Below are 16293 nucleotides of genomic sequence, written 5' to 3'. Positions count from 1 at the left end.
TACCATCCTTGTTCTTAAGTGGGGCGACACCGAGAGATTCCTGTTTATCATGATTTAATGTAGGACCTAAACTGTTTTGGACGATTCTTGTAACTATCGGAAATAACAGACATGTACTTCCGGTGAGATTGACGTTTCTCCACCTGTGTTTGGGCCCTTAGCTTGGTGTAACGAGACCAGTCTGGTGGGCTGTTGGTGCGCCTTGCCTTCTTGTACGCACGGTCTTTGCGCTTTGTCAATTTTTTGAGGTGACTGTCTATCCATGGGTGTGTGTGTGCTTAGCGAGTGTTCTCCTGGTTGGGACAAACTCCTGTGTGACATCCTCGATAGCAGATTTAAAATCTTCCCACATATCATCAATAGTGGATAATGTACGGCTGAGAAATAATTGACATAATCGGCTAGTGCTTTCTTGGTGCCGTCTGCGTTGGCTTTCTTTCATAGGTAGATAGTCCTCCTCTTTGCGCGTGCACGAACTGGCTGCATAGCAAGGTCGAAATGGTTTTAATTAGGCCTAAAAAAATCTTTGTTTCCGGTAACATGCTCAAAAAAGTTAGAGTAGGTTGGTAGGAATTTTTTTTTTTTTTTTTTTTTTTTTTTACTAAGTGAGACTTTTTGGAAATTATTTTTATGTCAAAAAAAATGAATACAAATAAGGGGGTTATGCCTTTAGAGCATCAGTAAGTTGAATCCTAACATCACTGACCATGTTTAAAGCATAAAAAGTGAAGTTTTGTGAAAAAGTTGAAAAAAAAACCCTCTCCAAGGCCATAAAAACATTTAGGGTAGGGCCAAAAATTTAGGGTAGGTCGGGATACCGGAAACAAACATTTCTTTTTTACGCCTTAACTGTTGCATTTTTTCCCCTTATATAGCAGTTATTCCAAAATAGAACTTCACCGCCCTTGGAGTGACCAGGTGATCACAGGTCAATCTTGTGTGGGTCGTGCGACCTTATGTAATCACGTATAACAAGTAGACTCCCTTACCAGTTACCACATTTCAAACATATTTTGAGGACTTAACGCCATATAGCTTAGAATATAATGAATTTATTACTCTTGATTTAATTTGACTGTAAATGTATTGAAAACACTAGTTGATTTTACGGATACACATTTGGGTCGGGTATACTAAGGTGATAGTATTCGCGATCATAGCCACCGTGTATCCGGAACCTCAAATTCCGAATTTAATACGGATTTTAACCGAACTGCAACCGGTGTCGTAGTATCACTCAGGAAGCAAAAATCGGTAATAAAAAAACATTAAATTTATTGTTAAAAGACACCATGTCATATATATTCGACCTATAAAAAATGATTTTTTGTAATTGTTTCATTGAAATAACCCAAACAAATCAGTGTTGCATTGAAGATATATGAAGATTATGATATTTTGTGTCGGTATTTTAGTAGGATTAATTTGACGAGGAAGAAGGCCTATCAGCTGACGTTCTTGAAAGTCATTTGACACTGTGACTTATCATGTGATAATCACTCATTGTTTTTATACATAAAGCTTTCCTTTTCTTTTTGCATTAATATGTTGTTTATAATATAATTGGAAAAGGTGAATATTTTCTGTATTTTATTTATGTTTTGTGCAGCATGTATTTTTAATTTGTTACAATTGTCAACATGTGCAGATGCATTTGTCCAACTACAGATTTGAACATCAGCAAGAATTAAAGTTAAAAAAAGTGTTAACTATTCTTAAAGCTAAAATGTTCATACAAGTTACAAGAAACATTTTTTATCACGGGATTAACATAATATGAAATTAGGTGCTACCTAAAAGGCAGAGCTCCCTTGAAAAACACCAGTGCCCCATAAAAAATTAAAGGAGTGGTGTTATTGTAGTGGCTGCAAATATCTGGAATTATGGAACCATTTTAGGAAGTTTATATTCTATTAGATCTATTACAGTTATTTGTATTAATGATAAATCATGATTTCTGAATGCAATATAAGTTTGTTATGTATCAGACTGCATTAAGATTAAATCTCGACATGTGAAAACACGACAAATATTCTAAACTAAAGAAAGTTTGGTATAGATTTACATCTGCACCAAGATGGAGAGAAAAACATAAGTGAATAATTTCTGTTATTCATATTATTAAAACATACTCCATCAACAATTTTACATAAATTATTATCATAGAAACCAGTCACAAATGATAACTTCTTCAAATGGAAAAGCTTTGACTGTGAAATTTTTAAACCTAACAGAATCTCATTAGGCCTATAGACTAAGAAACTGTGTCTCTATTCTTGTGAATGTTTGGAAATGAGGACTTAATGTAAATAGTTCATGTTCCAATTCCAAAGTTTATAGAGATCAGAATTTACGTAATCCTGGGATCGTAGACAATGACTATAATTGTAATTCTTTTTAATGTCATTATTGTCCAATTACAGTTACTTTCAGGCAAAAATACTGCTATGATAGATGTCTGGTATGGGAGAATGACAAGAAATCATTTACATGTACAAAGCTTGTTTTAATTCAAAAGACAAGCCATTTATAAAGTTAATGATCAGAATTTTACGCAGAGAGAAACACAGTTTGCAGAAATTCTCGAAATACCCCTGTTTAATTTACTGAACTGCTAAGTTAACAGTCTATGGATTTTTTAAGATCAATCTTTTAGCTCTATAGAGAAGGGATAGTAGTAGGAACCATTTTGATGTTTATTGATAATTCTCATTATTTTGTATAGCCAATAGTTTTTTTCCTAGTGTTAAACTCAGGTCAGTGAGTTTTAAGATAGTGGATGAAATATATGTGAAAGGGAAGAAGAGCAATATGTGCTTTTCAGAGTTCAGTGCCTGTTAATTTTGACTCCAAAACGTTTTTTGAAAGTTTATATCTACTGAACAGGCAGTACAATCATTGGAACCTAACATCAAAACGAAATGCTTGTTAAATTTTCACATGAATGACTTTTGTTACAATATTTACAAAATTCATGATAAACATGATAAATACAATAAAAAAACTAGTGAAATAGAAAAAAAAATTAAATTTAAAAAAAATGTCTGGTTCTGGTGAGGATCAAACTCACAACCTCTGGATTGCAAAGCGAGCACGCCAAGCATTAGGCCTCAGTGGAAGTATGATGTTATACTTTACAAACATATGTATATAATAAATTTCAGTTACAGCAGCGTGACAAAAATCGTTCCACATTGAAAATGCTGTATTTTATTTTTTTCTACGTAGAAAATATATTTAGCGCTAATTTCTTATTATCAAACGCTCATTTACATTTTTATTCAATGTTCAAAGGTGAAAAGCAGTAAGCGAGACGCTTTTGTCATCCATAAACAACAAGCGTCTACTGACTCCGATAATTACTATGCGCATAGTGCACTGGAAGAAACCAGAATAACACCGATTCCAAAAAGTACCACAAATTTTCAGCTCGATAGTATACATGATATTCATTTTCTTTTTCACACGTCTAACCGTAAGGCGGAGCTGATAGCTCTGCTATTAATATTTTATGACGGTCTCGGAGCCCTCCCAATTAGAACTTTTGTTTGCTACAGGAAAAGTAGCCAGGCTTCAGACCACTATTGCAGTGGGAAATTTCCCTAAACCCATAATGAAACCCCTTAAGCATGTCTTTCAGCATATTTGACTCGTATCAGTAATTATATATAACATTGGACAATGTGACTTTATTTTACTTAAACAGAATAACCTTTTGCATATTTCAGATGACCATGAAGCAGATATTGGTATTACTTTGCGGCCTGGTGTGTGTATTTGCAGATACACCTGCAAATTGTACCTATGAAGATATTGAAGGAAAATGGATTTTCCAGATTGGGAAGATGGGATATGACAATACAGTCAACTGCAGTGGTTTTCCTTCAGTGTTCAGTAAAGTTTACCTTTACTTATTTGTCATGTTTGTTGCTTAAATACATGCTTTCTATTGAGTGTCGAAATGCTTCCACTCTGTTTTCACTTCGTTTACAGCTAATGACCTGTCAAACTTGGCCATAGTTTTTTATCTACATATTGGGCCTCTGTGGCTGAGTGGTTAATGTTGCTGACTTAGAATCACTTGGCCAGTACTGATGTGGGTTGATCCTCACTCAGGGTATTGAATTGTGTGAGATTGTTGGTTCACACTGATATCAAAATATTTTAAAATCAAGTACCACTTTAGGGTCATAGCTGTCATTTATAAAGGTCATGTTGACTAATCAAAAGTAGATAAAAAGTGATGACATATGCTACTCTACTATTTAAGGTATGAATCTTAAAATCTAGTAGCTGTGAATAGCTGAAAAATCCTGTTCGAGAACTAGTCAAAAAAGGCCAGGGGGCCTCCGTGGCCGAGTGGTTAGAGTCGTTGACTTCAAACCATTTGCCCCGCATCGATGTGGGTTCGAAACCTCATTTGGGGCGTAGAATTCTTCACGTGAGGAAGCCATCCAGCTGGCTTACGGAAGGTCGGTGGTTCTACCCAGGTGCCCGCACGTGATGAAAGTATGCACGGAGGGGCACCTGGGGTCTTCCTCCACCATTAAAGCTGGAAAGCCGCCATATGACCTAAAATTGTGTCGGTGCGACATTAAACCCAACAAAATATAAATAAATAAATAAAACAAAAAAGGCCAGAGGTGTAAAATATTTTTTCCCACAATTCCCCTGCAGGACTTGTAGCCAGTAAAATCTACTTGCCCTTAGTGAGCAGTTTCTAGCCCAACTAAAATTACAACTATCTTAATGACTTCTTTTGAATACTATCACGATAGGAAAGAAGTATTATAAACTTCTAACAAATTGCAAAGTAGAGAATACAGAGTATACAGTAAAACACCAGTCACTTGAAGTCACAATAGGTTGAGCAAAAAACTTGAGTTATTTATAGTATCGAGTGATCCAAACATAAGAAATAGAAAGAAAACAGTTGGGGTCCAATGAATTGCTTGAGAAAGACCTGGTGCTTTAATTATCTATGCTTGAGCGAAGTGTTTCACTGATTATCTGATAATTTCTTTTTACGAATTTTACTATTCATTACAGATCCTGCTGAGAGCCAGCTCACAGTGAGTTTGCATTTCCCCAATCTTGCTATAGACCAGTTTGGTAATCGTGGATTCTGGACCTTAGTCTATAATCAGGTAAACTTTCTGTACAATTTAAAGTTTAAAGGATTATGTTAAGTACTTTAAAACTGTTTGTGTTTAAAACTGAAACTGTTGCATAACAATCTGTATACACCGAGTTTGTACATTTTTGGCTCTGATTAAAAGGATCAGGGTCTGTTATGGGATTTCTTATTATCATGCTTGCCCGCTTAGCTCAGTAGAGAGAGTGCATCATAGAATCATGAGTTCACTCCCCAGTAAGACATATGTTCTCTGATGATTTGATACAAGTCATTGTGTCTGAAATCATTCTTCCTCCTTGTCTGATTCTTGTCGAAAAATTGGCAGTTACTTGAGAAGAACAGCTTAGTACAGAATCCAGGAACACCGGTTAGGTTAACTGCCTCAAGTTATATTAACTGAAATACTGTGAAAAACAATACTAACTCAAAAACAAGCAAACATACAATTCTAATTATTACATTGACAAAAAAAAAATTATATGTATCAGTAAAGATTCTACACAGAGATGGATAAGAAAGTCACAACTTATTATTTGAAAAAGTGTGTATATTCTTTTGAATGAGCAGTGAAGCTACGAATTGCGAAATGTGATGAAAATAGCCTGAACCCTTTCTAATGCAACCAGTATTGATATTTAGAATTGTCAGTAGATGCAAATCCATCCTATTTCATTAATTTCTTATTGTCATATATGGTATGCATATTGAACGCATATCTTTGCTACATTATTACTATATAGTATACTATAATGTATAATTCAAGTCAGTATGAAGGATTGAACTTGACACTGCTTGAAAGTAACCGGCCTTTGTATTCATATTTTAAGTAATACAGTATTGCACAAGGAAGGTCTTCAGTAAGTTTTGACTGGAGTTCAGAACTTTTGTTTAACTTTTAGCCTGCTGGTGGCAAGTGATTCTGCCTTTGCGACCAGTGCAGACCAAGATTAGCCTGCACATCCGTGTAGGCTAATCATGGTCTGCACTGTTCGCTGTTCAGTCAGTAAATTAATTAATGACAGTCTGAAATTTTTGTGGGATTACATTTTATACATGTGTGATTTTGTCATACTGGTTGTTACAGAAACCGTTGCTCGTATGAGCTACATTAAGGGTCGAAGAATGCTGAAAGTGAAATGAAAGACGAAATACGTAATCGCACGAAATTACAATCTACCGTTACAGGTCCACTACCTTAAATAGCATAAAAGGAGTGAGAAATAGGTCATATTCTGGATAACCTTCTTAAGAATAGTAAATTTTATAAGTCACAAAGTGTTGTTTTATCTTTCACCAGGGATTTGAGGTTGTTATTGGTGGGAGAAAGTTCTTTGCCTTCTCTATGTACAAGCAGTCAGGATCAACAGTGGAGAGCATATGTGATAAGACGATGCCTGGATGGTCACATGATGTGTTGGGAAGAAACTGGGCTTGCTATTCTGGAATGAAGCAGGAGCAGAATCCTGTCAAAAAAGTTAGCAAAACTAATTTGACCACAGCGTAAGTTATTTATAGTTATTGAAATTAAGATCTAAATATAAGTTATGTTTCATTCTAAAGGTGGAACTTTTTGAATGTTAAAGATACGTTGAATAATGTCATTGAATCCCTGTTTAAAGATCAGGCCAAATCACAAGTTTGAGAAAACTATTTAAAGATTTTACCATTTTTTGACACAGTAATGTTACTTTTATGCTTACAAGATGTTTTAAAAGCTTTATTATAACAGTCCATTAACAAATAAAGCCAAAATTTAAAACTTCTTTGATATTCAAAATGGCTAAATTTTGTTATGGAAAACACATGTGTTAAATTATTTTTTTTCATGATTTATTGAAAGCTTATCAAGAAGATCTTTTAAAAGATGTATAACATAAATTTCCTTTACATGTATTTAAAGAGAACTCCTCTTCCTTGAAATGGAGAATGTGGATCAAACATCATTTTTTATTGTCTACTTATTATCTCCGTTCATTTGTTATTTGCTTCACAAATAAAGTGTTGTACAAAGCAGATACAGGTCGATTTAGCTATGTAGTGAATTTATGCTTCCATGCTGCTACAATTGCCATATGGGAGTTCCACCCAGTGTACATTCAAACCAGTGCTGAGGGCATAATGTGAACAGAGACCACTTGACTCTGACTAGCACTTGTTTCCAATTACAGTTTAGAAATTTACTTTGGAGGATCTGTGACCAAATTGTGAATGCTGCTGACTACAAATTACTTGCCCGTCACTGCTGTGGGTTTAGAACCTTGCTAAGAGTCTTTCATGTGAGAAAGCCATTTGTGTGGTTTATGAAAGGTTGGTGGTTCTACTCAGGCGCCTGCTCATGCATGAAATAATGCCTAGAGGAGCATCAGGTGTCTTTCCCCACCATGAAAGCTGGAAAATTGCCATGCAATCTATTCTTGTGTTGTATGACATTATACAAAAAAAAAACGTAATGTTTATTTGAACCTTTAAATGAAGACCATCTGTAAATAAATAAACCAACATGGCAGTATTGTGTTTTTCATGATATAATTACTGTTTATAATTATGCTAGGTTGAAGTATGTACCAAATGCAACATTCTTGACTGATATTAAACGCAACCAAAAGTTTAGGTCAGATTCAAGATTTGTGACTGCAATCAATCGCCAGCAAAGCTCATGGACAGCGGTCAAGTATCCCGGGTATGAGAATATGGAAATTGAAGATTTAATTAAGAGAGCTGGTGGACGAAAGTCTAAAATTCCAAAGTAAGTAGATATATTTTGAAAATTAGAAAAGGGTCATTGTAACAGTAGCTTGCATCACATTAATTTTGGTTCTTGCCACAATGTTGGCAAAAAGCCGGTCAATATGAGTATTGACCGGACCGGTGGTCAATACTGGTTAAAACCGGTCAATACTGGTCAATACCGGTCGATTCAATACTAGGGTTATTCTTGGTTGGTCATTACTGGTTTATTCAACACTTTTATATAATGTACATTCACTGATTAGCACAGGCTGTAATAGTAATATAAAAATAATAAAGCAATTAGAATAATATAAAGTTTTGTTCAATAAAAAGTATAGTGGTCAATACTGGTCGATTCATCTTTGGTCTTTGGCAATGTTTCTTGGTCAGGCTCCATTTTGGACAATATACCTAGACTGGTCAGTACTAGTTTATACAATGGTCAATTCAAATTTTGGTCCTATGCAATATTCCTGATAAGAATATGTAGTGGTCAATACTGGTCAATTGAATACTTTGATTGCATTACTTATTTTTAATATAAAGTACCATGTTCAAGCATTGAGATTAATACAGTGGGATTATTGATCATGCAGCTAATTAGTGACTAGATAAACAGGCCAGCAACATACCTATTGTATATTGTAAGACATGGTGTCAATTAGGCAATGTGACAACTGCTCTCAAAACTCAAACCACTTCCATGAAAGGGTCCAGGTGTTCACAGCAATTTTTCATTAACTTATTTATACCAGATCAGTAAAAATAGATTATCACTTGTCAATCAAACACTTACTGCTACAGTTTATGAATTAAAGTTCAGTTAAAGTAGCAGTTTTTCCACTTATTGTGACATTTTTGTAGAAAAATAATATATTTTTACAGAAAATGTTAAAAAAATTCAACCACTTCTGACCATTTTTGGAGTACTGATTAGGTTGCTTTAACTAAATAATAATGCCTGTATTCTCCTTAATCAAGCCCTAAATGCTCTTAAACAGTCATTATTTAATTGTTTATAAACTTTGCAAAATATCTTAACAGTCAGTGTTGACTAATTGGCCGGTATTGACCAATCAACCAGTATTGACCGATTTGACCACTTCAGGGAGTATTGACCGGGGTGGTTTTAACCGGTTAAAACCGGGGGCGGTTTTAACCGCCCAACATTGCTTGCACACCTCCTGTGGTCAAGGATTGGCAAAATCCATTTGAAGTAAATACAGCATCTCAGATGGAACAACTGTTGTAACAATAATACTGATACAGATATTAAACAACTAAGAGCTAACATGCACATTAATAATCTAGGAAAATCTTAATATTGTTACCTTTTATACTTCATATTTTTTTCATTTTGTTTTAAAACAATTAATGCTTATTGCTTTGTGAAAGCACAAAATTTGTTTAGGATATCTCAGGGATTTCAAGTTTTGAAGGTGGTGTCCATGGCAGTTTTTTGTGTTGTTTTTTTTTGTTGTAAGGATTTGATTTCTTGGATTGACACAAACATAATAAAATCCACAGAAAAGTAGTCCCTCTTGAAAATTACTGTTTTCTAAGTATTTTTTGAAAGTATCTTATATAGGTATCTTAGTTAACAATGGAAGCCCTAGGTTTAATGGTCGTAACATTACGGGGTTAATTTTCTTTTATGAGGTGTTTCTTCTTACAATTTCCAGTATCCCGAAACCAGCACCTGTGTCTGCGAAGCATAAACGTCTAGCTGCCAGTCTGCCCGTAGAATTTGACTGGAGGAAAATGAATGGTATTAACTACGTGTCTCCCGTACGAAATCAAGGTGAGTGCCATTTTCTCTACGGTCTTTTACTGTACAGCCATGTGGTTGCTACATGGAGAGACTGATAATGGTGGTATATGCTGTGAAATTGTTTGTTTATATTAGGGGCGTGGTGGGGGACTAGTTTTTGTGGATGTCATGGTAGGGTCAATCCATGACACTAAAACCCAGCTAACAAATGTAATAACCATTTGTTTATCTTGAAATATTGAAATCCATGAATTAATATTTAAAAAAAAAATAAACATAAAAAAATAAACATGAAATTTTATGCCCACGAACTGTAATGTACTGTACTGCTCACTCAAGCATCGGTAAGAGGAGCACCCGGGCTCACTCAAGCAATTCATGTGGATTGGTCCCAGCCAGTCACCTTAATTTTATATTTTCTGTGTCTGATAACTCAAACACTCGATGCATGAAGTATTTGGCTTGTTATCTTGCAATCTGTAATGATCTATGTTTTGCTGTAGTATTGTGAATGATGATAAATGTTCTAAAATTCTAAAATGTTTGTCACACCAATAAAAGTGTTTTTTTCATAAAAGACGTGCAAACTGGGCAATGACCTGTTAAAGGAAAAGTATATTGTTTCCATTTATTTTCAGAATATATTTTTCCAGATTAATCTGTCTTTATTGCCAGAGAACTTGAGATCTGAATGCATTAATGTGTTAATCACATGATGGTTCAAGCTTTCAAACATAATAAAATGTTTTCCAAGTACATTGTAAACTTCTGCTGATACAGTTTTGTTCAGAAGCTTATACATCTTAGACACTAAAATTTATTTTTTAATCCTGCATGAAAATTTATGTCAGACCACTGTAAAATCAGTTGAAAAAAAAATTAAAACATGAAAATTTGAACCCTTTAAAAATATGATGTGTATATACATTACAGGCTCCTGTGGAAGCTGCTTTGCATTCAGTGCTATGGGAATGAACGAGGCCCGCTGGAGGGTAATGTCAAATAATACAGCCCAGCCAGTGTTCTCACCACAAGATATTGTAGAATGTAGCGAATATTCACAGGGTAATATTTCTTTTAACAACAACTCATATGAATAATTAATGCCATTACATTGAACTGGATATTATTCCGCCTCGGTAGCATAGTGTGGGTGGTCATGGGTTCATGCATGACATACATGAAAAATGGTATAAGTGGCTACCTCGCTTGGAGCTCAGCATTAAGAGGATAGTACAAGGACTGGTCAGCCCAGTATAAGTGTAATGTGACTGGATGGGGTATCATGTCACCTGTTTATGTGGTGATATTCCATTGAGGCAGCACTATGAAGTTAGGCATTGCCCTCACTGCTACAAGTACACATGGTTGTCTATATAACTGAAAAATTGTTGAAAAAGAAACTAAACCCAAACACGCAAGTGCACAAACCACACACACTGAATTGGATATTATTTTGTTTCCCTGCAATTCCATTACACATGTACAAGGAGGAATTTTTTGTTTGCTGCTTATACAAAAATCATTTTTTATGCACCCAGCATCTACTGGGAGGCATATATTGATTATACTGTCTGTCCGTCTGTACAAGGTTAACCAAATGGGATCGTTTTGTCTAGCATCAATACCCCTTACTAGAATGACTTGATACTAATGCAGATGTAACCTGTGACCATTCCTCATCTTCAGACATCACCTGACCTCAGTTTGACCCTGACCTCATTTTGGACTTAGGTTGCTTTATATGGGCCATCTCTTGGTTAACCAAATGGGACCGTTTTGTCTAGCATCAGTACCCCTTACAAGAATGAATTGATACTAATACAGATGTAACCATTCCTCATCTTCAAACATCACCTGACCTCAGTTTGACCTTGACCTTGACCTCGTTTTGGACTTAGGTGCAAAATCTATTGACAAGGATGCCACTGGGGGCATCAAGCGTTTATTGAAACGCAGCTCCTTGTTTTACCTACAAGTGGAGAGAATTATAGTGAGGTTTTTAAGTTTCAATCCACAAGTCTCGATTATTGTATGTATGTGTATATTTTATGAGAAATACCTTGTACGAAAAAATTTAAAGTCATGATGAATAAATAAATTTAAACCAAACTTTGAACTTCATTTTCTCGCTGACTACAAATTGTATCTGATGGCAAAACAGATTTATGGAAGCAACATTTTTTTTTTTTTTGAATTAGGCTGCGAAGGAGGCTTTCCATATTTGATAGGTGGAAAGTATGCAGAAGATTTTGGTTTGGTACTTGAAGACTGCAATCCATACAAGGGAAAGGATGGTGCATGCTCTACCAAGAAAGATTGTCCGAGGATGTATTCTACAAGATACGAGTATATCGGAGGATTCTATGGAGCGTATGTCACAGTTTGTCATAAATTTTTTTAAGTTTGCCTACATATTTATCTCTGAATAGGTCTAGCAGTGAGATTAAAGAAACTACTGTGAGAATCATTTGATTTTTAAAATTATGTCCCCCGCAACTTGAATTTTAAAGCCAGAAATACTCTTAGTTGAATATACAATGATATATTCATGGAAAACTTTATCAGACTTTGATTTCCTTTTCCAGTATCCATGAAATATTTGCTAAGTAAATCGTTCGATGAACAATAAAAGGGAGGCAATTCAGAAATTAAAAACAAGGTTTATTTCTGGAAACTTTTGAAATAAATTTATTTTTGAGTAACCATGCAAAAATAATAATTTTGGATTTAAAAAGAACCATATCCATTAAAAAATTATGAATTTGAACCCATAATTGTTTTATATACATTACAGTCTGTGGAAGCTCTTCGCATCATGCTATGAGGAACGAGCCCGCTGGAGGTAATGTCAAATAATACATGCCCAGCCAGTAGTTCAACTTACCACAAGAATTGGGTAGATACCTGCGCAATATTCACAGGTAATATTTTTTTACAAAACCAATTAAATGTTTTTAATGCCACTAGCAAAAATTGTTTTTACGTCACAGTAGCCACAGCGAATACCGTCACAGTAGCCTACTGCGGATACGCCGTACTACACGGGAATACCGTCACAGTACCTACGCGGGATACCGTCACAGCATGCTACATCGGAATCCGCCACAGTAGGCTATCATGGATACCGCCTTAGTAGCCTACAGGTGAAACCATCAACAGTAGCCACACGGAATACCCACAGTACCACCGGAATACCGCCACAGTACGTACACTGGAGTTTGACAACTGGCCACGTCAACCAACATGTTCAAAATGTATTAGAAGCCTCCTAGCTGGGCTCAAAATTAGATGATAGTACAGCTTGTTCACAAGCAGTTTTTAGTATAAGGATTTGGTTATTTCTACAATGGCGAATTCCAACTGTGTAACACCATAAAATTGGTCATTTGCACATTCCTGCTACAAGTACACATTATTTATGTGACTGAAAGCTGTTGAAAAATACTATTTACCAGTAGCACACACTACAGCACTCTGCATTGTATATTTATATTTCAACTTCAAGTCAGTACACATGTACCAAAGAGGTTTTTTAATGGTTGCTGCTAATGTGATATCATTAAGTTATGTCCCCAAAGGGAGCAATATATGAGCTTTTAGTTGTCGATCCACAAGACTTGTATTGTATGTATTTGTATTTTAGAACAACTTGTACAAAAATTTAAATCAGATGATAATTAATTAAACCTAACTTTGAACTGCCAATTTTCCATCCTGACTACAATGTTTCTGATGGCACCCAAACAGTTTATGAACAAATTTCTTTTTGTTTTGAATTTAGGCTGCGAAGGAGGCTTTCCTATTTGATAGGGAAATATCCAGAAATTTTGTTGTACAATAAGACTTAGATCCATACAGGAAAGGATTCAGCTCACCAAGAAAGATTTGTCCGAATTGATTACCTACCCAGATCGAGTAATCGATGGATTCTATGGAGCGTAATGTCACATTGTCATAAATTTTTTTAAATTTGCTACATATTTATCTCTGAATAGTTAGTCTGAGATTAAAGAAATCTACTGTGAGATATCGATTGATTTTAATATATATTCTCCTGAATTAAATTTAAAAGCAGTAAATACTCTTACTATGAAGAATATGATAATGATATATTCATAAAACTTTATCAGACTTGATTTTCCTTTTCCAGTACCATGCAAATATTTGCACATAAAATCGTTTGATGAACTAACATGCAGCAATTTACAGTAAATGAAAAATAGTTATTTCTGAAACTTGAATTAAATTTTTTTTTGAGTAACCATGCAAAAATAATAATTTTGGATTTAAAAAGAACCATATCTCAATTAAAAAAATATTTCAAAGGAGACTACTATAATTGTTTTATATGAAACATTATATTTGAAAGCATGTCTATATGTTACTGAGGAAGACCCATTTCCGGGAGTCAAAAGTAACTGGCAAAACTTACATACATCCCTGCGTCACAGAGACCAGGTAATTTTCTCAAGCTACGCACGAGTAGGTAACTGCTGAGGTGAAACATGGAAAAGTGTTGCTTGCAAAAAATGAATAGAATTCTTTTTTTGTAAAACTGCTTTAAACTCCAGTATCATATGAGATTGAAAAAAATAAGCGCTGATATTATAGAAATATTATCAGACATCAAAACAGACTGGCCTCACATGGGATTTAAAAACATGTGAAACAAATAAAACCACCATTTGTTTGTGCATTTATCACATTGTTTTGAGTAAAAGTTTTTTTTATTGTGTCAAAACATTTCAGCATCTTAAGTTTTTACTGTAACATTTCAGGTGTAATGAAGCCTTGATGAAGATTGAACTTGTCAAGAATGGACCAATGGCAGTTGCTTTTGAAGTTTATAATGACTTCTTTCACTACAAGTCTGGCATATACCATCACACGGGACTTTTGGATAGGTTCAACCCGTTTGAAATAACAAACCACGCAGTTTTACTGGTGGGTTACGGAACCGACACGAACAGTCCAAATGGGCCAGAGGATTATTGGATCGTTAAAAATAGCTGGGGTGAAAGCTGGGGCGAGGATGGCTATTTCCGTATCCGACGTGGAGTAGACGAGTGCAGTATTGAGAGTATCGCCGTTCAGTCATTCCCAATAATGTAAATTTGAAGGCAGTTATAATATGTTCTAAAATAGGAAGTACCTTTAAATCCTTCATTTCCAGCTCGAAGACACTTGAAAATAACTTTTCTTAATAATAGTGTCAAACAAAATTGCTTGTGTTAAGAATTAGGTATGTATATAGAATGCAATGCTCATTCCCATATATCAAACGTCTGCCATTGTTCTCTGGTAGAATATCAAGCAGGAATCAAATATTTATTGGTTGAAACTGTCAAAATAAATCAAAGGCTTGTCTCGAAAGGAACATTTAATTGATAAGAATAATAAAACTACACTTCTATAATCTGAAATTGATTAGTTATTTGCTAACTGTGAATAGTTTTGAGGAATTTGGACATAATATTTACAAACTGTCAGCTTGTTAAACACACTAGATGGTGCATATTTATGCAGATATAAATTGGTCTCTTTAATGTACTAAGACTTTTGTTGTGCCATTTTAACTCTAAGGTTCGTAGATGTGTTAACATGTATTTATACTATTATATTTTTATATTACATCTTTATATGTTTAAATTGTAGGCAAGTGTTTCCTTTTTCAACCAAAGGTTGACAGTGATGATTGTTATTATATTTGATTGTATATGTATATTTGTGATTTTTGAACTGTGAAATAATTTATATATTTACTCATTATAGCTATTGGATATCACGTGCTAATATTTTCAGTAAAATGTATACTTGTGCTTTAATACAGAAATAAAATTATATTTTTCAGGAAAAAAAATCTAGCTTGTTATATTAAAGGGTCATTCAAAATAACTCTTATAATACACAAGACATAGGTATAAGTACATGCATTGAATAGTTGTCTAATTGGAAAAGTTGGTGAATGAGCAATACAGTCCACTTGCAGAAAGCAAGTGGCTCTGGTTACAGTAATTGGATATCCCAGTATATTGTAGATGTATTATGGACATTCCTATTTACTGCAGCTGTATAATGGACACTCCAATTTACTGCAGATGTATAATGGACATTCATATTTACTTAGGATATATAATGGACACTCCTATTTACTGCAGATATATAATGGACACTCCTATTTATTGCAGATATATAATGGACACTCCTATTTATTGCAGATGTATAATGGACATTCCTATTTACTGCTGCAGATGTATAATGGACACTCCTATTTACTGCATATATATTATGGACATTCCTATTTACTGCAGATATATAATGGACACTCCTATTTACTGCAGATGTATAATGGACACTCCTATTTACTGCATATATATTATGGACATTCCTATTTACTGCAGATGTATAATGGACACTACTATTTACTGCATATATATTATGGACATTCCTATTTACTGCAGATATATAATGGACACCCCTATTTACTGTAGATGTATAATGGACACCACCCCAGTTTACTGCAGATATATCATCGACTTTCCTGTTTACTGCTGATATATAATGGACATTCCTATTTACTGCAGATATATAATGGACATTCCTATTTACTGCAGATGTATAATGGACACTCCTATTTACTGCAGATATATAA

General features: G+C 34.6%; 1 protein-coding gene across 2 annotated transcripts; it reads left to right on the top strand.

The window, feature by feature from the left end:
* Window positions 1-1096: 1096 nt before the first annotated feature.
* On the top strand, window positions 1097-15501 carry LOC123528583 (dipeptidyl peptidase 1-like). Of its 2 annotated transcripts, none has more exons than XM_053522253.1 (9): window positions 1097-1254; window positions 3729-3894; window positions 5050-5147; window positions 6435-6637; window positions 7689-7883; window positions 9550-9668; window positions 10572-10703; window positions 11840-12011; window positions 14420-15501. In XM_053522253.1, the coding sequence occupies exons 2-9, from the start codon at window positions 3729-3731 to the stop codon at window positions 14751-14753; spliced, it is 1419 nt and encodes a 472-aa protein (XP_053378228.1). In that variant the 5' UTR covers window positions 1097-1254; the 3' UTR covers window positions 14754-15501. The 2 variants fall into 2 exon arrangements, with proteins under 2 accessions (XP_053378228.1, XP_053378229.1); XM_053522254.1 differs by lacking the exon at window positions 1097-1254 and adding an exon at window positions 1421-1572.
* Window positions 15502-16293: the final 792 nt, after the last annotated feature.

The sequence above is a fragment of the Mercenaria mercenaria genome, chromosome 13, assembly GCF_021730395.1.
Source record: "Mercenaria mercenaria strain notata chromosome 13, MADL_Memer_1, whole genome shotgun sequence".
Taxonomy (NCBI): domain Eukaryota; kingdom Metazoa; phylum Mollusca; class Bivalvia; order Venerida; family Veneridae; genus Mercenaria; species Mercenaria mercenaria.
Note: the sequence above shows the minus strand (reverse complement) of the source record. Positions and strands in the feature narration are given on the sequence as shown.